This window comes from Pyxicephalus adspersus, chromosome 2 (assembly GCF_032062135.1).
Source record: "Pyxicephalus adspersus chromosome 2, UCB_Pads_2.0, whole genome shotgun sequence".
Lineage (NCBI taxonomy): Eukaryota > Metazoa > Chordata > Amphibia > Anura > Pyxicephalidae > Pyxicephalus > Pyxicephalus adspersus.
The window spans coordinates 150,460,860-150,483,224 of record NC_092859.1 but is presented as its reverse complement, the minus strand read 5'-3'; the positions used below and the strand labels follow the sequence as shown (position 1 = coordinate 150,483,224).

Here is a 22,365-nt window from a genome sequence, read left to right as displayed (position 1 = left end):
TCCTGATAATGAATGGAGTGATCAGTTTATCTATAGCTGCTGAATGAATCCTGCTGTGCCTACAGATTCACTCCTGCAGCACCTGCAGGGTTAACCTTCATCTAGCCCTCCTGCACGCACAAGCCACGCCGCTTTCCCCACCCATCAGCTCTGTGATTGGTCGCCCCTGCACAAGCCTTTGAAGTGGTGTTGAGAGAGCTGGGTTGGGTTTAGCAGGCAGAGCCTTGCAGCCAGCTGGAGGGAAGGGAGCACAAGGCGAACCTCTCCACCCTGGACGTCCCCCCCTCCAAATGAACTGTTCTCCCCTTGGATCTAGCACCGACTCAGCGAGCTGCCCGACTCCTCCAGCATCATTGCCCTCTCTGGCACCCAGTCACCCTTTGCGCCAGGCGAATAGACTGCCCATCAGGGTGCTGAAAATGCTGACTGCACACACAGGACACTTGCTGCACCCGGAGTACCTGCAGCCTCTTTCCTCCACTCCTGTCAGCCCTATAGAGGTAAGAGGGAGTTGTGAGCCCTGGACCCCCCTAGGATCACCCTAGGATCTATGTCTCTTGGTGGATGTCCTATGGATTGCACCCATCTGGAGGGTGCAAGCTGTGCAGAGATCGCTGGTCTTGGGTGCCATTGCTGGCTATGTAGTTTGGGTGATGATTGCATGGGGGCACCTCTCCATACCATGGATGGGGTTGTATTGGTGATCAGATAAGAAATCTCTAATGTCCACACCCAGTCATGTTTGAGGCAGCCTTTTCTTTTCCCAAGGAGTGCTCTGTTTGCTCTCATTTTGCCCTTTTGTGTCTTACTTTTGGGATTTCTCCTTTTTGCGCTCTGCGCCTTTTTACGCACAGAGATTGCAGATCCGATGTATTGTGTAGCGATGTGTTCTTGTAGCGCTGACCTTCCTTCACTCACATGATTTAGTGCTCTGTCATTTCATAGAACAGGCTGCTGATCAATACAAGCCTTGTTCTAAAACCATTTAACAATCTACAAGATACAAAAAGATAGAAAAGTCGAACAATTTTGCCTTTTTCAGGCCAGGTTTTATCTGCTGGTGTCTGATTAGCCCTTAAAGTTATTTTTCTGCAATATTGTATTTTTATTTCCAGGCACTTTCTAATTAAATTATATTTTTTTTATCTTGATTTGGGTTCCTTTTCCTCCACCCCCCCTTTCCCCTCATACCAGCCCCCCTTCTCCTCCTCCTCCCTCCTAGTCAGTTCAGAGCCCCTGTCATTAATCATCCCATGGCAGTCCCTAATGATAAAGTTTCAGGAGATTTATAGCCTGAAAATAATAGCTGGGCTCTGTTGAATAGCAGCAAAGGAGGAAGAAAAAAAAAAAAAGAAAGAGGAGCGGTTTAATCAATGTGTTTTAGGTTTTCTCAGGCTCTGGGTTTCTGTATTTGTCAGCCGAAATCTCAATTTTATTCTGCGGACGGTTAAAGTAATACGGTCGTCTGCTTTGCTGTCAACCCGTTTCGTCACTTTAAACGTTCTTTGTTGGGCTGGTGAAGGCGGCCGTTATTTTCGCCTTGTGTGCCCCGTTCTGGTTGGGAATAAGAGGACAACCGATGTATATCAGATAGAATTATCTTTGCAACTGGTGTTTTAGAGTTTTGTTGATTTACAGTTTGTTAGATAATTACGTGTCTGAAATTTGTGGAAAATCGTGAACTTTATGTAATTAGCGTAAGGCGATTGGATAACTAGAAAAGAGGTGGTAATTCTGGATAGAGGAAGATCATTTTTTGAATGTGATTTCAGATTTAAAGAATAAAAAGTTTAAAAAAACTGTTTGCACCATATAGGGTCCATTGTGTGCTTTATGTAGGTATCATTGTATGTTCTACATTGGTCACATTGTATGCTTACTTTTGTATGCTTTATTTGCTCCTATTAATGACCGTATTCTTTTTCTTACCTCTAGCTGGACGCAAAGAAAAGTCCATTGGCCCTGCTGGCTCAGACCTGTTCTCAGATCGGAAAGCCTGATCCCCCTCCTTCATCTAAGCTGAACTCTGTGACTTCCAGCAGCCACAGCGAAAAGGAAAGCAGCCGTAGCTCTTCCATGAAACTGGGAGAAGCTCCGTTGGAAGACAAGTCAAGCTTCAAACCCTACTCTAAGGGAGGAGAGTCGAGAAAGGAAAGCGGATCTTCAAATGGTAGCAGTGCGGACAAGGCAGGATTTAGGGTGCCTAGCGGTTCTTGTCAACCTTTTCCTCCACATTCGGCATCTCCCTCGTCAAGGGTGAGCTCCCCTGGACAGCACTGTGAATCTAAAAATGTTGATGGACAAGAGAAAAAAGAACCAGAAGCCATCAAAGTTAGTGCAGAGGTGTCTCAAGCCAACCCCACCCTTACCAGAGCCAGTATCAGCAACTCCAGTGCAGAGTCCAGCCAAAGTGGGGACGTTACCCCCAGCAGCAAATCTGAGCCGCCGTCCCTTGGATCTGGCCACGTGGCCCCGGTATCTCCTTACAAACCTGGACACTCAGTCTTCCCCCTTCCACCATCTGGCATTGGATATCATGGATCCATAGTGGGTGCCTATGCTGGGTACCCATCACAGTTTGTCCCTGGGTTGGATCACACCAAAACGAGCCTGGTTGGTAATCAGCTACCTGGGACTTTAGGTTTGCCGGGGAAACCACCCAGCTCCAGTCCACTGACCGGAGCCTCTCCTCCATCTTTCATGCAAGGATTATGCAGGGACCCCTATTGCCTGAGCTACCACAATGCCTCACACCTCGGCTCTAGCAGCTGCTCCACCTGTGTGCATGATCCATCTGCCCTGAAGTCTGGATACCCTCTAGTCTACCCCAGCCACCCTCTCCATTCAGTGCACACTACATTGTCTTCCAGCGTCACCCCTTCCTTGTCCGGCCATCCTCTGTATACGTACGGCTTTATGCTACCAAATGACCCAGTCCCTCACATATGCAACTGGGTGTCTGCCAGTGGACCTTGTGACAAAAGATTTGCCACGTCAGAAGAACTCCTTGCCCACTTACGGACTCACACAGCCTTGTCTGGGGCTGAAAAACTTTTGGCTGGTTACCCTACATCTGGTTTGGGGTCTGCTGCTTCCTGCCACCTTCATCTCCCTCCAACAGGGCCTGGAAGTCCTAACACACTGCCAGGGTCTCTGTCTTTAAGGAGTCCACATACCTTGGGACTAAACAGGTATCACCCGTATGGAAAAAGCCCACTAACAACGCCCAGTGGTCTCCCAGTCCCCTCATTACCGGCAGGATCTTACTACTCCCCATACGCTCTATATGGACAGAGGTTAACGTCAGCTTCAGCGCTAGGATACCAGTAAATAGAATTCCCTGACTCATAGACTGTATATTTATTTACTGTATGTTAGCTTCAAGCTGGGAATATTAAGTGCATTATTTACAAACCAACAAATCCAATGGTATGCAAACATTCTGTGCCCCCCCCCCCTCCAAACAATTCTTTTGCATTATCAGTTTGTCTTCCATTTGGCCTTCTTTTCCTGTTTTTTTCCCTCCCTTCTTTTTTTCTTTGTGCAGTTTTGCATGATATTCATCGCTTATTTAACGTCCTTTTCTTTTCTTTACCCTTTAAAGGAGGTTAACAAAAAAAAGTGCAACCTCCTCCTTAATTTTGTACAGCTCTAAAGAAGTGTATTTTTTGTAATGTGTTCACGCCATAGAGGGTGCGGGTGGGAGTAGAGAGAAAGGAATGGAGACAAATGCGTTGGTGGCTATCCAAATTTGGCAAAACTTATTTTGTTTAATAAATGACAACTTAAATATTCACTTTGTGTTTTTTTTTTAATTTCCATTCATTTTTTTATTTTATTTTATTTTGCTGTACTAAAAATGATCTTCACATGGGTTGCTGATTACACTGAAGAGAACTCAATGCCAAAGCATTCACAAGTACAATATCTGGAATGTATTGATTACAATAAACAATGGTTTTGTTATAACAAAAAATATTTAAAGATTGTTTATGGTTTTAATAATGAAGCCGTGTGCAGTGGTCGCAGGTTGGAGATCTGCCGCCATCTGCTGGTAATTAGCAGTATTGCAATCATTGCCTGCACAGCAAAAGATCTGAACACAATCTATAGAGAATACAAATCAGTAGCCTTTTATAGATAAGCTTTTCTCAGCATCACCGTGACCTTTCTATATTTACCGTGCAGATTCATTTATTGAAACACATACATTTTTGGATTACTTATTTTACCATTTCCATTTTCATTGATGTTGGAACTTGCTCATGAATTCATCTAGTAAATATAATTTAGAGAAACACGCAAAAAGTTCTGATCTGTGGTTCCTTTTATTTTAACAAAGATGTGTATAACGCTTTTGTGGAAGAAAGGATGTGTAGAGTGAAACACCTCGCATCCCATTGTATTGAGTCTACGGAGATCCTGTCCATACATTATTATTATTATACTGCATTTATATAGTGCCAACATATTACTCGGCTTGGTACTTTAAATATTGGTAGTAAAAGACAGAGAGATACAAACAATGTCGCAGGAAGAGTGGAGGACCCTGCCAGAAGGATCTTGTAATCTAAAAGAAAGGGGGAAGTTGAACACAATAGGTGGAGGGAAGGATTCTAAACTACAAAAAGAATTGAAAACTGACCTGCCATATAAAATTACAAATTAGGTATTGCATGGTTTTCCCTTTATAAATTGAATTTTTATGTTCTCATAGCAATAATTTAAATCTCTATATTACCAAGATGTGTTACCAACAATATAAAAATGATTCCTATGGTCATTTTAAATGACATGTCCAACAAAGCCTGTGATAGCAGCTTAAAAGACTGCGTCATGCTGCAGACCCATTTTGGCATCACCTCTAAATGAAATGTCTTCAGGTTATACTTTTCTTCCTTTTTAAAATATTATTTTTGAAATTAAGGATAAGTCAAGAAAGAACTGAAAAGCTGGAGATTTATTTGAGATAAAAGTCATAACAGGACTGAACGGGATGTTTAAAATGTTAAGGTTCAAAAAAGTATAAATAGAATATAGTTTGAGGGTTAATAAAAGTCTTTGTTACAATTGCAGATTTGTATACATGGAGAAAGCATTCGAATATCCCTTCTTATTGGGACTTTTTTTGGTAAAGTTAATTTTTTAAATAAATGATGTGACCAACAAATAGCAATAATCATTCCTGCTTGTCTCATAATGCAAATATAAGTATATGAGATTGCAAATCGCTGCTTCTGGATGATCTACATAGGCAGCGCTGTGTGTCCATGTGATCTGGGGTAAACTGATATTTATGTATTTATCTAATAGAAAAAAATAGTCATTTATTAGGCAATCATTTTAAATATATATATATATATATATATATATATACTAATTATTTAAAAAAAAAAATGTTATAAAAGAACTGGAACAACGATCAAAACGGATACATTGTATCTTGCCTTTCATTTTCTTTTCCTATAACAATATTTGTTACATAACACCTATTTAATTGTCCACATTACACCATTGTGTCGAGAAATTTTCCTTCTTTTTCTTACTGGAACTGAAGTAGATGGCAAATTAATTGCAATTCTAATGCACATGCAAATTCTGCTACTCCTACGTACAGATATTTTCAGGAAAACTGTCTGTTCTGGTCGTTCTTAAATGATATTACTCCTAACAGACATCAATGTTAATAAAAAAAATATATATTCTCGCTTTGCAAATCCCATTGCATCCAATTTAAGATATATTGAGCATATTGTATTACAGGAAAGACGTTTACAGTTACTTAGGTGTCATAAAAATAACATATTGGGTGAGTTGGTTTTGCTTGTAGCGTGTCAATGGAAGTAAATGGACGTGATTCAATGCACAGACTTGTAGTCTGTCAGATCCACTCTTCAAAGATTAATATGTCACAACTACCAATCAAAGATCTTGGCAGCAGTGGCAGGGCTGTCTGCTCACATGGAGCCAAATATACAAAACTATACTTGGCATTTGGTGCAGACTGCCTGGAAGGACTTTTAACACCATTTTTAAAATCAGAAGAAATCTTATTATTTGTAATGAAATTGGTTATGCTGGAATACCATCAAAGAGGGTAATTAAAGTGTACTATAGGATTTTTAGGGGCAGGCTACAGTTGGGTAGTAACAGGACGCAGTGTTAACTGTCATACGAAAAAGCAATTGACGAAACGCATATCACTTGATCAGTTTATACCCTGCAATTAATGGTCATTCTTTATCTATGGGGAAGGATGAAATAGGTCCAAATACATACACCTCAGGGTGAATAAAACCTTTTCTGATGTTCTAATGTCTGCAAATGAATTACAATTAAAAAAGGGGGTGAACTGACCACTTAACAGAGGCTTGTATGGACTCTAAGGTATGACTGCTCTAAATGCATGACTACAATGCAATGCCTGCACTTTCTAGAGAAATTCTTTTGATTGCCTTGGGATCTTTTAGTCCCAAATTGTGCAAATTTCATCACTGGGCTGCTAAGAGTTGGCTTGTCCCCTTCTCACACCTTCCTAATGACCTATGAGTGTGGATGGGAGCCCTAATGGCCAAAAGGAAGTTTTAATTGCATATTTGAACCCCAGAGGATTCAGGGAGATCTTGAAATAACTACAATTCAGCTAACTACTTCAGCCTCTAGTGGCTGCTTCTATTGTGGATATTTGGGACCAACCTTTGTCTCATTATGACAAAAAGTTTTGGGAATCTTTGCTAAAAGAGTTTTTGCGTGTTTCCTTTTAGTGGAAAACCCCTCCATTCTGTGTACAATTAAAGCTAGTGGGTGCGGTGGTGGCTCTACTCCAACAACCAGCCATAAAACTCAAGGTGCCAATGATTTTATTGGTAGTGAAGTAGCCCAACCTTGTTTTTGCACTGCTTTTCAATGGGTACCCAAACTGGGTTGCACCAGGAAAAACAATCAAAGATGTAACAGAAAGACAACCATGGGCATTACAAAGGCACATTTTACACCAATTTAGGTAACTAGAACATGGTATCAGTTAAGGTCAAGTCTTTTCTTCATTTATGCAGGGCTGATTAATTCTGAGTTACCTATCCACAGATAGGCTACATTGTTCATAGATATTTTCCAGAATATAATATTGCAAAGATAATGTTGTGTTAGGTTTACAGGGTTGGTTGGATCACCAAATACTTTACTTCAATTGTAGAAATACATAGGGCAACACGGGACAACATGGCTTCGGCATAAGGTAAAACAATAAGTTGCATGGAAAGTGATGTCAAGCTGAAGGATGCATGGAGACTCAGTGTCACCCAACCAGGGTTCCACCAGAGGTTGGTATAGGTTCCTTGAGCAATGAGCAGTTTGTGCTTCTCAGGTCATTTGAACTTAACCCAAGGATTTTTAGATAAGAGCGACATTCTTCCCAATGGCCAGCAATGTAAGAGGAATTCTTCATTGACCACCACACTAATGTACTGTGAGCTGTGGATATAGCCATTTTTGCAGGGGTTTCTTGTAAACCTTGGCATTATTTCCAGGGTCCCCTCATGGTAAAACATTAATAAAGTCTTCTCTGGTTGCTTTTAGTAAAAAGATTTTGCAGTTTTAGGGGCTTCGAAAAGGTTGAAGCTTTTAAAATGTTTCAAGCATGCATCAAGCAGTGAAGACTAGGTTTTAGGCTAAGGCTCTAGAAGCTTAAGGCTTCAACACACCAAAATCACAACATACATTGGAATGCACTATAAACACATTATTGCAAGGCACTCAATGTATATCCAATGGACAAATCCAAAGCTGAAACATCCATAGAGCCTTGCTGACTGGTTTCAATGGAAAGATTTGGCAGTGTTTCAGATGCCCATGTCTGAAGCATGCCAGAAGCAGGCCTTACTGTAATACCTCTTCCCAGACTTCTTCTTTGAAGAATTATAGCATGAGACTATTAAAAAAATACTTTTAAAATTTTATAATAAATACATAAATGGGGGTAATTTATCTGCCTGTACTTCTGCTAACCATAAGTTAGATAGTTAGACTTTTTTTATAAATATTTCCCATATGGAGGAATGGTACCCCAATGGCTGCCACTCTTACCTTCCAGTACTAGGATCCAATCCCAGTGGTCTATCTACATGGAGTCTGTATGTTCTTCCTGAATATGTGTGGCTTTCTTGTGGGAATTCTGTTTTCCTCCCACAACAATAATAACATACTTGTAGGTTCATTGGCTTTCCCCTAACAAATAACCTTAGACTATGGTAGGGGTATCAGAGTATGGGACAGATATTGACATGACCATGGACTCTTCAAAACCTTGCATAAAATATTGGCACTATACCAGGTCATAATAATAATAGAATTTTTATGGGGTAATATTAAAAGGTAGATACACCCAGACAACATGAGCCCTTTAGCAAATATATATTATTTCCTACGATTCTGTCAACTGGAATGTGGGCAATTATCCAGTTTGCCCCCTTAAAATCAGCCTTGCATAAACTCATATGTAGCAAGACAGAGCATGCTTTGAGACCATTGGCCATATATAAGAAGTCAGTGAAAATTCCTAACCAACACAAAACTGAAATATTCCTTCTAGGCCTTGTGGAAATGAGCTGATCCTATGTACATGTGTTGGATTCTTCCACATGGAGTCAGGTAAGTACACTGAGAAAGCCAAATCTCTTGTTTATCAGGACAGTTTGGGTTATGAAATGGTTGAATTAGCCGGCTATATGTAGAGCCAGTTGGGGGATAAACTGTTTAGTTACAGGGATGTGCTGGTTTATGAGCTACTTTGATCTCTAAAACAACTTGATTAAGATAGACAAAGCCTTCCATGTGTGAAATTGACTGGTTGAAAAAGCCTGGGGCTCACTCTCTGCAGAAAGATCAGAACATACTGAGAAGTGACAGGACACTGAGCACAGGAGAGGCACTCCGCTGATATGTTTTAGGGGTAGAAGGTCATTGTTGGGTGGGACCTAAATTACCTAATAACAGCCAAATGGAAATCTAAGCGAAAACACAGTGATCTAATAACAAGGTGAAAGGTGAATATCTGTGGGCTGATTCTGGTCCAAATTACACTATAAATCAGTGTCACAATATAAAACAAATTAAAAAAATATTTCTGTTGATATTAATAAGCCGGACAACAATACCTAAATGATTTCACATCTGCTTGGAGGCATACTGTTCAAATAGAAAAAAACAATTTATTTTTGTTTCCTAGGTTGTTTCCAATTTCCTAGATTAATACATTCTTTGTTCTGCAGGATCCATACTCCTGATATATGACCTGAAAGAGTCATTGGTCTCTATGGACAGAAAACAATTCTTTAACCCACAGCCTATTCACTATAGAGTTCTTATTCTTAGAAAATTATTGATGAAAAAAAAAAATAGCAGGCAGGTTTTTTTTCGCAGACAGGACAGGCAATGTCTCTTCTGCAATAAGATTAATTAACATAGGTAGCCAGGTTGAAAAATTCCATCAGGTTCAACCACTAGGGAAATAAACATATGCCAAATAAAAACCCTATAAACATAGTTGATCCAGAGGAAGGCAAAAAAAAACCTTGGCACATTTTGCTCCAACAGGGGAAAAAAATTCCTTCCGGATTCCATGAGGCAATCAGATGTTCCCGGGATTCCCTGGTTCAACAGTCTCTGTTATCTTTACTTTAAAGCTTTAATCCCCAGCTATATTCTGTGCTTCTAGAAATCATCCAGATTTTTCTAAGTAATCTTTAGTAGTTGCTGAAACTACTTCCTGAGGGAGCCGATTCAACATTTTTAGTTTACAGTGAAGAATCCCTTCCTTATCCAGAGAATAAACTTCTTTTCCTCCAAATGCAAAGAGCGCCCCCTTGTCCTTTGTAATGGCCTTAAAGTGGATAATTGGGAAGAGAGTTCTCTATATGGACCATTTATATATTTATACAGGGTGATCATATCCCCCCTTATACGTCTCTTCTCAAGGGAGAATAGATTCAGTTCAGCTAATCTCTCCTCATAGCTGAGCTCCTCCATTCCTTTTATTAGTTTAGTTGCCTTTCTCTGCACTCTCTCCAATTCCACAATGTCCTTTGTGTGAACTGGTGCCCAAAACTGGACTGCATATTCCAGATGTGGTCTGACCAATGCTTTGTACAGGGGCAATAATATGTCTCCATCTCTGCAGTCTATTCCTTTTTAATAAGATGCTTGTTTTGTTTTTTTTCAATTTTTTAACTAAATTCACCTTTCCTCGCTCCTTCGTTGGTAACCACATCTTCACGAACAGATCAATAAGAGTAAAGAGAGCAGGGTTTTTTGCACAAAAACAGAAAACTTATATTTAGTATATCATTAATTGTACATCCGTTCACAGATCTCGTGGACAAATTTTGTTGCATTTGCCATACAAAACAGTTTGATCATACACATATATACAGTAAATACAGAAAAAGGTTCACACAGAGCCAAGATATCATTCAATATCTTTAACTAGTTTGATATTGGACCACAAAATCTTTTTTGAGGGTCCTCAAACTGTTGAATTGGCCTGCTCCCTATTTTTGACATTTTTTTAGTTCCGCTTTAAGAATAAGAACTCTTCAATAATTTGTACAAAAGTTCATATATTGACAGGTCTTCCAATGAAACAAATAGGAAATCTGTTAAGTATGTGCAAGGGGTACACTGCCAGCTGCAAGAAAGGGCTGCATGACTTCCAGAGGGGAAGCTGAAAGTCACTGGGGTTAGGTATGAATTTTTTAAATAAAATAGATATGACTGGGAGAGGGGACCCTGAAGGGTAAGTGCAGTAACCCAAGACAACTCTCACTTCATTTTCACTACAGAATTCACTATATACAGTTTTTCTCCTTAATTTTTGTGGGGCAGGGAGAAATACAAAAATCTTAGTGTGCCGCCAGTAACAGAATCTCCTGGATGTGGCTTCAATAGATGTGGTTTTAATGACGCACCTTTCCCCTATGAACTCTATATGAGCTAAAAAATTGAGCTAAGCAAGATGACTGCTGACGTGTAGCATATGGTACAATTCTTCTGCTCGTTGTCTTTGCAAACAGAGGTTACATACACACATGCAATAATTGTCGTTGGAAAGGATCTTTCACAATCCTTTCCAACGACAATGACCTTCCCTTGCATCACAAACGTTTATCATCCGTTGATCCGCCAGGATGGTCATTCGGCTGACGGACGAGCGCTGTACACACGCAAGATTCTCATCTGATATCAGCCCTGAGCCGAATATTGGATGAGAACCATTGCACGTGTGTCTGTAGCTTAAGAAGAGCGAAGGACACCTAGAATTACCCAGAGTAAAAAGCAAGAGAAGTGCTACTGTGCAGCGTTGATACATACAGATTAACAATAGATACTGAGAATTACCCCGGGGTACAGGACAAGAGAAGTGGTACTGTGCAGTATCCATACATACAGATTAGGACAAGATACTGAGAATAACACTCAGGGTGCATGACAAGAGAAGTGGTACTGTGCAAACATACAGAATAAGAACAGATACCGAGAATTACACCTGGGGTACAAGACAAAAGAAGTGGGTGTGACTAAGAAAGCACTTGCAGAAAGCAGTCTGTGCTCCACTCCCTCTGAGGTCTGGTTCAAACCCAGGGTTGAGCTGCCCTGGGTGGGAAGGTCCGTAGGAAAGCCCCAGGCGCTTCGGCCTAAGCATGGTGAAGACCCTGATGGATTCCATATAACAGATTCTCAAGGCATTGATAAGAATGAAAGTTGTGAAATGTCTGACAAAGCTGAAGATGTTTGCCATGTGAAGAGCAGCATGAAGGTGAATTGGATAATCCTGTGCAGCAGATTTTCCACCCCACAGAGGGTTCAGAGGGAGACTCAGAGTCATTCCACCACACAGAGAGGTGATGGAGGATTTCTCAGACACCAAGGAAGATTTCCTAGGAACAAAAGACAATAAAGGACAGTCTGCAGCAACAAGTTCTGATCCCCACCAGCTAGGTCTGCGCTAAAAAGCCAACAAATGAGGCTCCGGTGACTCCATCAGCCCAGAAATCCTCCCTGCTTTCTGCAAAAACAACCAGCAAGACGAATCTCCAGTCTGAGATAGGGCCGGCTACACACAAATCACCAGAGATCTGTTCATCACCTGTGAATGGGAAGGGGCAGCACAGTTCAGCATCCCAGAGAAAGGCACTGACATGGCTTCCAGTTCATCTGATGATCCAGCAACATTCAAACACCCGGCAGAGGTGACAGGGCAGAAAGTAACAGCCTGCCAGCCTGAGCCTAGCACAGAACATTCTAGCCCTTGTAAAGGAAATTGAAACCCTGAGGAAAGCAAAGAGTAAAATCCAGAACCAGATAGAAGGAATTTATAAATTAAAATGTGCAAATGCTTCCAATAAGGTTCTGTATGATAGCAAGCTGAACTCACTGGCTATGGAACTCGCTTCTGTGCTCGGGAATATCAACTCAGTCCAGGAACAACTGGGGTCCATAGGAGTGACTAAAAAAAGAGATCATCATCCACTGCTGTGCCATCTGTAAAGAAATCAATTTTGCAGCAACCAATATTTTCTTATCAACGAAAAGACCTGTCTAAGATGGCAATGTAACCAGGAAAATTCAGCAGCAGAAGGTAGACTCTGTTCCATAACCACAGGCAGCAGAGGACAGCAGAGAGAACTTATATATTACATCAGGTACATCTACTGAAATAATAAGGGACAATTCTGCTCAGCTGGTAGCACTAGACAGCAGTGCAGCCCAGCAAATGGACTCACATGAGAATCTAGAGATCCATGGTCTGGGTAGTCAGGAGTCTCTCATTGCTGATAATGCTGGGGGTGGGAGGGTAATGCTGATGGTAATTTGTCTGATGAGATTGTGCAATGCATTTTTGCAATGTACTGGCTCAGATAATCATGGCAATGAGGAGATTGTGCCGGGTCTTACAAGTGATTTCCTCCCTCTAGTGAGGCGGCCATAAACATCCAATGGGACCATTAGTGGTTCAGGCCAATTACCCCCTCAGAACGCCTGGAGCCACGGGGCCCCCTTCAGTGTTTGCTAGCACTGTCTATCTGGGGCAAGCATTTAAGAAAAGGAATGTGGTCAGATTTAGGAATAAAGGTCCCAAAGATGAATTACCTAATAGGTGCTATTTGGTGCTATAGTCCGGGAGTTGTTATGATGTCAGCTTTAAGCTGATGACAAATTTGGATAAATTCTGGGCTCAGGGATACAGAAGGCTGGGTCGAGTTTACTTTTATCCCAATCTCAAAGCCAGACAGAGTGAATGTTAATATCATATTCTGGAATCAGTCGGTTCCCCCTCATGACATTGTAATCTTGCTCAGATCGCACTGTGATTTAGTCTCTGACTTGACCAACAATTATTTATTTATAATTATTGCTACAGATGTCTTAGAGGAAGAAGTTTTAATGTCAGGGACAATTCTGACAGGAGGAGATCCTAAGCCAGAGGTGCAGGAAACCAGAACAGAGCTGGCAGGTGAGGTCCAGCAACCTGGAGAACAATTATCCCAGAATTCACAGTTCTGATTGTTAGTCCAGATTAGGCTATGTGCACATACTACATAATTAATGCCCGAGATGAATGATCGTGATTGTCTTGGCCAAAAATCTAGCGTGGGTGCAGTGGTCCCCTCATGTCATTTAGCCATCCGCCATGGCAAGTATGAATTTATCCTAAGGAATAGAATTCTGATTTACTATATCTAAAAGTGTAACCTTACCAAACACCATTTGGTAGTTTCATCCCCAAAACATCACAGTGTGTGGTGGAGGTGTCTGTTCCCTGAACTCCTCAGGTCCAACCTTTATTTAATCCTTGCGAAATGTTTTGCTGAGTATTATATTTGTCCTCATTAGTCTGCCTCGCCATCTGAGCTGATTCAGCCCTGACAGACTCCACATTCACATTTGATAAGCTGCATTTATGTAAATTATTTGCATTTCTTTTTAAGGTGTCCACAAATCATAGTAATAGATAGGTTTGTCCCACCCTCCCCGATTTTGTGTAGGAAACACATGACCCCCTTGGTGTGTGAATCCTGAACATTAGCACCAACAGTGTTTCTACAACAGAAGTTTGTGGCTGCATTTGTTAATCCCTATCTTTGCTTATAGAACCCTAGCAAATTTTCATTATTCATTTAAATGATGTCCATCTATATTTTTGGAGGATACCTTAATGGGGACTCTCTGTTACAGCTACTCCATTTGAAAGTCTCTACCCATGTTTTGGGATTTCAATACCTATACGTGCTTCAACGAAGGCAGCAGAAAATCAGTCTGAGATATTTTTTCCCCCTGAGGAAGCAAGTTTATTCCACGAAATGCATCGGGTTCAATTCAAAAATCTGACTGCTACATTCTGAGGTTTTTTGGTCCATTTTAACATCTAATTATTATACTAAGAAGCTGTGTCTAAGTATGGATTTGTCTCAAATATTATTTGTTTTTATTGTTTGTACTTTTTACAACTTGTTATAATTTTGATGTACACTGAAAGAGTAATTGTTTTTATTAATTTTGTATTAGCAAACTTTGTGTGACAATTTTATAATTTTCTGATCAGCACCACTGAAACTCCCTGTTCTTGTCAACCCCATGGTTTGGGTGTTTGAAGGTTTTTGTCTATTTGTGTGGGAAAGCTAACAGTCTTGGTTACAACCCCTATAGGATGGTGGAGTGACCCCATTAGAGATTTTTATTCCCTGTTGCTATCCAGCGAGGACAGACAGCAAGAAAACTCTTCTTTTTAGTAAAATAGAATACGAACTTTTGTCAGGTAACCTTTGTCTTCCTGCCCTGATGACTACCACTATCTAGCTTTATTTTCTTGTGGTCATAGAATGTCAAAAGGACTTCCCAACTTAAATTTATCTTGCACACCATGGTCCATCTTATTTAAAAAAAACTAGACTGCATTCTTTGGGTGACAAAGCCTCATGTAATTGAGAGCTTTATGATTAAAGAAAAGCAGGGCATGTGCTCAATGGAGCAAAAGGGTAGGGCGGGAATCTTCTTGATTGTAGGAGAGATGTTTATGGGGGTTTGATGGTGCGACCATTTGGCTAATTACCAAAAGAACTGCTGAGTAAAAGTATCTATGTATCATGAAAAAAATACCCAGATTGTGACATCCATTGGTGTCCTATTTGCAACATTTGGTCTCCTAAAACTTTTCAATTATTCACCACATTTTTGTTTTTGTTACCAAAGAAAGACATCTCTGTCCTTTCCAGATCTCTGATCTGGGAATTCTATATGTTTGGGCTCACATTTTGGTCTTAACTTAGTCAATGTGGGTGCTTCTGCTATTGGTAGTTTGGTACAGAGCTGGTGCTATTCATTCTTCAGGCCCCCCAAACTACAATTCTAGGGAGACAAATGAGAATAATGAAACAATCTGTGTTTTCTTCCTGTATGGAGTCCTTATCTATGTTTGCAGCAGGTATGGTAGTGACCCGTTTGACCTTCTGCTTAGATCACCATGTGTGGGAAATATTTGGTACCAAAGAACAAAAAAGTCTTTGAGGTGGCTATTAATCGTGGATGAATGGTGTTATGTATCTACAGAACTTCCCCATTGTGCTGTCATGTAAACATGCATTGTAGGCCAACTCATATGTATGTTTTTGTAGTTTTATACATTGTATGCTTACACTGGGTTCAATGAGATAGATTGGGCTTGTACTGGAAATGGCATGTATGAGATACTATATTATACAGGCTCGCCTGGGGTGTAGTATCATGTAGGTGCGAGTTGATGTGTGATCTAGTATGGCTCTGCCCTGACACCATCACCAATGTCAGCCCTATCAACTGCGCAATATGTGCACCAAACAACCCCTCCCTACTGAAAGTCCCTGCTCTTGCTTCATACAGTATGTTCCCCATTGCTGGTATGTCCTATTGAAAACTTTGTCCAATTGCCAATATGGCCTGGGACTTGTTTTCAAATAAATAAAGAATTCATGTTCATGAAAATATACTTTTATCATGGTATGCTATAAAGCTACGTACACACTTCCAATTATTATCGTTGGAAAACGAACGACGAACGATCCTGCACGATATCTACGAACGATCGTATAGCACCGATCCTGCACATAGAGATAACGACACGATCGTTCGTAGATATTGTACACACAATGGATACGATCGTTTGAGCGATAGAGAAACTATGTGCACGACAGGAAAGTGAACGAACGTTCGTTCATTACGCATGCTCAGCCCATGGACGATCAACGAACGACCGTACACACGAACGATGTTCAACGATCGTCGTCCAATCCGATCCGCCGGTCCGGTCGTTCGTTTCCAACGAGTTTCCTCGTTCGTCGGCGTCGTTGGTTACTTTTTTACGAACGATTTTTTGCCCAATCGATCGTTCGTCGTTCGATTGGAACGATAAAAATTGGAAGTGTGTACGCACCTTATGTCCCCCAACATCTAATGTAGATACTCAGATGCGCCTCTCGTATCTCTAGCCTCCCTATCCTTCATTATTTCTTCGTCTACAGTAAGATGCAATGAAATGAGAAAGTCTCCATACACAGGGTGCTGCATGATACAACCAGACACTGCTATGTCAACTCACCCGCTCCCCAATTTGAGAATATAGGTGAGCGGAGCACAATGGTATCCCCCAGGACAAAGGGAATCTGTGATGCATAGTCACCCCTTTGAAAATACTGCACCTATTGCCTCCAGGTTATTATTCCTCTCTGTCCAGCAGAGGGTGCAGGTGTGGGCCGAAAGTAAATGTGGTTGGGTTGAACTAAAGTGAATAATGATCAAAGTCTAAAGTAAAGTCCAAGCACCCCAAACAGATAAATATAATTCACAAAATTGCTATACCATGCCCCATAGTTTATATAAATATATATATAAAACTGTATTTCTATAGTTAATGGATGGTCATGGGACTAGAAATTCCTGCAGTGTAGGTAACAGTGATTGGATGGTGGGCATATAGAGTAGGCATTCTGATGTTACCCCTGGAAGTAATGTATGGCCACTAAGGACAAGAGTTGCCATGCAAACCAAAATGAGACTCCGATCATGAAGAAACCTCAGCAACATATATGAATGAATGAGGAAGATGCGGTGGACTGATAGGGAGTAAAACCGCATATCAACAGAACATTTCTATTTATACATAATAATTTCAAAATCATGGCTAACATAGAAAATAACCTCCTATAGTTACAAAACATAGAAAGTTTTACAATTGTTACAAATTCCACTTTAATGGAGCAGATACTACATAATGTGAAGCTTCAGTTTGATGAGCAGGCTTGCAAGACTTAATGGCATTGTTTCTACATATACTTTACAATCCGAACAAAGGTCGTTTTTTCTGTATATACAGCTATAACCTTCAAACCCCCCCCCCCCCCATTTTTCATATATTTGGGTCCCCTCACGTCCTGCATTAAAAAAACATCCACTGAGTCAGTCTGGCTTGCTGCAGCTTTTTTTACACACTGCATGAATCTCACAGTTTGCCGTGGAATCAGAGTAAGCAGGAAAGAATCCGGTACAACTGTTATTCAAAACTGCAGAAAAAGGATTTGACTTATACGCTTTAATTTATGCACTTGATTTAAATTAAAGCTCTCCAAGGCTAGAGAGAATAAACTTGAAAGTGAAGCTGTGTGATCCAGCAATCCTGGATGAAAGGATTTCTTCCAAGTCATTTGCTATTTGCTAGAAATGTTTTGAATCCTCGACTAGATCCATTCCACATTTGCTGGATCACCCAGATTCAATGATGAAAGTGTATTCTCTCCAGCCTTGGAGAACTTTAATAAATCGGGACAATGTATTGGACTGTACACAAAACATAATTTGCATTGGTTTATCAGTATATATATATATATATATATATATATATATATATATATATATATTTATTTATTTAAAGTTTCCTAATGAATCTTATATCATCTAGAGAGGCTCAACTCCTAATTTGTTTGAATTAAAGTCTAATATAGCCCTGAAAATTCAAAACACTAACAGTAGCTATCAGTGCTAAACCCTTAGGGCTACATGAAAAGGGGCAATACTGCTGCTCTCCACATCACATGCAACATGTCACCAGCAGCAGGCAACCACTTCCCTTAATGGGTGTCACTCCCTCACTGGCCCCAAATGTTGTAATATGGGAACAATATTTCTCTAGTGCACCCAAAAAGGGGAGGACCCCATAGAAAGAGCTAGGTGGACCCTTAGTAATTCTGTTCCTGTTACAGGGTCACTTATCTGGCATGGCACTTACTTGGATTCTTGGAGCAGTTATTACTTGGATTCTTTTTTAATATACAAAATCAGTCAATCAAAATATTTCCTTTTTCTGTTTTTCAACAATCAACACAAATGGCAGATGGAATCTAAAAGTTTTAGTGGACTGCTACAGGAGATGATTGTCCCAAAGCAATACCATAAAGACACACTGTAAACAATTTTATGTTGAGAAGCAGTTTGTGCAGGGGGGGGTAGAAGCCAGTAGGTAAATGAGACTTTCTATTCTATAGTCCACCAGACCTCAATAACTAGATATGTCATTTGGAATGCTAGAAAAAACTGGCACCCTGGGACAGAAAGAAGATGAGCGGCATTTTGCAAATGGCTTACTATAATTAGATTCCCCATGGAATTTGTGGGCGCAATGCATGATGTGTCTTTAAATAAGAAAATCCCTGGAATTCCCTGGTAATTTGGTTGAAATGGGGATGCCAACATTTTCAAAGGTTTCAGGGTCAATGCTTTGTGAAATTTCCCAGGTATGCAGATAAAGCCACTGTGAATTCCACCATTCTTCCCAGCTGGCTGCAAGGTTGAGTGAAAGGAGCACAGAACAATCAGGTTCTAGCACTGTGTCCTATGACCTCTCTGGATAATTGGGCTGTGAATTCTATGGAAGTCTGTCCTCAGGGAGCCTGTCCATTTGGTGTTAATGGTTGCATTTCACGTAATGTGTCTGTACACAACTTCAAACATTTCTGTTGCATAGAATATTACCATGGTCTAAATACTCTACATCTGGGAAAATGTGTATTCTTCAAAGAACAACTCCTTCTAAAGGAGAACGGCAACAGCCACAGCCACATAGGTGGCCTCTATGGGGCCATTGCACAGCTTAAAGTTATTTTTAAGGAGCAGTTCAAGTGTGCTTGATTGAGGATGTGGCTTCCCTATAAACACTGACATGTTCACAGAATGGCTAAGGATTGATGAGACAGCCAATACATGCCATTCCTTTCAGTGGTGTAGCCATATCTCCCAACGCTTGGAAATAAGAAAGGGTAATCCTTTTTATGCTCGAGTATGACATACCCCTGCCACTGCCCAATTTTCATTGACATGAATTTGCAAAAATGATTGGCTAAACCACCATTCTCCATTCACAACTAGGATTCCTTCAAATTGCCTGTACAAAATAACAAATAGAAAAATATATTCTATATTAGAATTATAATTCAAAATATATTCAAAATACAATTCTTTATTAGAAAAATACATTTTTATAGAGGTATTTATATCCACCCAGAAAAATGAACAGCTGAGGAGGAATAAAGGGCAGAAGTACTTTGATCCAAAAAAGGGAACCTTTCTCAATTCCATATAGCATTGTTCTCAACCAGGGTTATGTGGAACCTTAGGGTCCCTCCAGAGATTGAAAGAGGTTCCTTGTGCAATAAGCAATTTGTGCTTCGGGTCAGTTTAACCAACACCAATGATCTTTTTGGCTATCTGTAGGAGTGGTATTCTTCCCACTGACCAGTAACGTATGATCACTATACTAATGAACAGTGAGGTGTATTTATAGTATTTATAGCAGGAGTTCCCTGAAGATCTGAAAGGAGTTTTATGGGTTTTCCCACATTATAAAGGCTGCACTATGGCAAAAAAAATAAATAAAAGTCACATGCCTACTCCTGCCTGCTGACTTGGTCCTTTATGTCCTGGATGAAGTATTACTGGACTTCTTCTTCCACCCTGGGCACAGTAGGACATCACCTTGAAGCAACAGGACACCATGTTTGGCCATCACTGACTATAGGGGACCCATGGCCGGTGACTGATCTGCTATCTCTGCCAAGTTACACTGAATTCTTTGGTGGCTGTCCGAAGAGGACAAAGATGATTTACAGAGGGGGTTAGTGGCAAAGGGTCAGCGGAATTCCTGCTAACCACCTATACCCAAAAACAACCTGGAATGTGATTGATAAAACATTATTATTTAATAATATTATTATTATTATTAAATAATAATATTTAATAATAATATAATTATTATTATTATTATTATTATTATTATTATTATTAATAAACATGATTTATATAGTACCAACATATTACGCCGCACTGTGCATTAAATAGGGGTTGCAAATGACAGACAGATACAGTGACACAGGAAGAGGAGAGGACCATGCCCCGAAGAGCTTACAATCTAGGAGGTGGGGGAAGTATCACACAATAAGAGGGAAACACATGCATTAAGCTGGTATTTTTACAATCAAACTCAGAGTTTATATTCACAGATTTTCTTTTTCGTAATATGTTGAGTATTGCTAAATAATTTTACGAGAAAAGTATAAGGCAGTCTAGGGAGTAATTAAATATTTTAAAAGTAATTTCATATTTTTATATATACGCTGCTCTAAATTGCTGAAATAATTTATACCTGGAGGGCTATAAACTATAGAAAGGAAATACAAGCAAAACAAGTAAAATATATTTTTTTTAACAACAACCAATATGGTTTGGTCTTTTATTCAATCACTAATCAAAAAGGAATTGTGATTGGTTGCTTTGAGCTGCAACTCCAGATTTTTACTCTTCTTTTATACATTAGCTACATAAAATTTCCAGGGACAATTTGCTTCTAGAATTTGTAAGTTAATTGTTCACAATAATGTATCTGTTAAATACCATATCACAAGACATAATTAGTATACAGAATGAACGTTTGGTATCATAAAAAACAAAATAATATAATAACATAAAATATTATAATAAGATAAATAAAATATTAAGGTGAAACTTTCACAATTTTACCAAAATTAGTCTTATTCTTAAAGCTATGCATAAATATACTATTGGATATGGGTGGATTAAAAAAAAACACGCACACAATATAATTTTTTTCAACTTTTTTGTCCTATTGTCTTTTTTCAATTCGGCACTCTTGAAATGTAAAATTCCTATAATTCTTCACCGACTGTTTAATAAAAGGGGTAGGTGCACCTCTAGAGCTGGGTATGTGTGCAGAAAGGTGCTCCCCAGGGGGGCTCTTTTGGGAATGTTACGGGCAATGCTGGAATCCACTGTATTATTGCATAACAAGTCTCTCTTAAGAAGGGAGACCAATGCAGTTTGACTCCCGTATGACCCCGAGGCTTTCTTCTCTCCTACTGATGAATGCATACAATAACACCAGCTGTCTGTTCCTCCCAAATCTAACTGAGGAAGAAAGCCACTGATTACTCAAATACAGTCATTAAAGGGGGAAATGTGTTTTTAGGGCTGTCAGAGTGATTAATGAGGGTCAGCAATGCTTGAAAAAAAGAGTGTGTGTCTGTTTAGTCTAACTGGCAGGCAGACTTTCCTATTGATTTATTGCAGCAGTTGCTATGGGCCTGTGCTGTGTGTAGTGTATGTGTAGTGTGTGTGTCAAAACTGGCTGTTTAACTCTTTGCCTTCAGAGAGTTGTGAAGCACATCTGTGTATACAAATGTGTCCTCAATGCTGCCTCTATGTATTGTGTGCAATAGTGTATATTGTGATATTACTGTGCGAAATGCATCTACACCGATGTATATAACAAGTTATGTCCAATATACTCTAGACCCCCTCTTGTATACAGTATCTGAATCAACCCAGCCTTCAAAACCTCGTGAGTTGCTCCCTAAGGTGGGGTCAACTTGATGCTCAAATGCAGCCATTCTCAACCTGGATTCCATCCAACCCAATGGCTCCTCCAAAGTTTCCTAGGGGTTCCTTAAAGCAGAACTAAACTGAAAAATAAAAAAATTGCACTTATGTTTAATTCTGCAGATCCCTGAAATGCACTGGAGCTTCCCCTGATCGAGTCCCGCGCTGTCAAGGAATTCTTCTTCGTTTCGGTGCAGAGGGAGCGCCGGGTGCCACCATCTTCTACCTTCTTACTCCTTCTTCTGGGTACATCACCTGAATACTCGCATACTCGCACTGTGTATGCATGAGATCGGGTGATGTAGCCTACTGTAAAAGGGAAAAAAAGTGAGATTGGCATCTCTTTCCCCTCAGTATCGGGCATGCGCACAAGGAGAAGCCAGGAGCCCTCCAGGA

General features: G+C 40.1%; 1 protein-coding gene across 1 annotated transcript; it reads left to right on the top strand.

Moving 5' to 3' along the window:
• The first annotated feature begins 221 nt into the window (after positions 1-221).
• ZNF703 (zinc finger protein 703) lies at positions 222-3,794 on the top strand. Its single transcript, XM_072402776.1, has 2 exons — positions 222-500; positions 1,936-3,794. The coding sequence occupies exons 1-2, from the start codon at positions 291-293 to the stop codon at positions 3,328-3,330; spliced, it is 1,605 nt and encodes a 534-aa protein (XP_072258877.1). The 5' UTR covers positions 222-290; the 3' UTR covers positions 3,331-3,794.
• Positions 3,795-22,365: the final 18,571 nt, after the last annotated feature.

Bases quoted from the DNA above. Each gene is read 5' to 3' on its own strand.
- ZNF703 (XM_072402776.1), top strand. From the start codon at position 291: ATGAACTGTTCTCCCCTTGGATCTAGCACCGACTCAGCGAGCTGCCCG. The intron at 501-1,935 runs GTAAGAGGGAGT...TCTTACCTCTAG, and splicing joins CTCCTGTCAGCCCTATAGAG to CTGGACGCAAAGAAAAGTCC.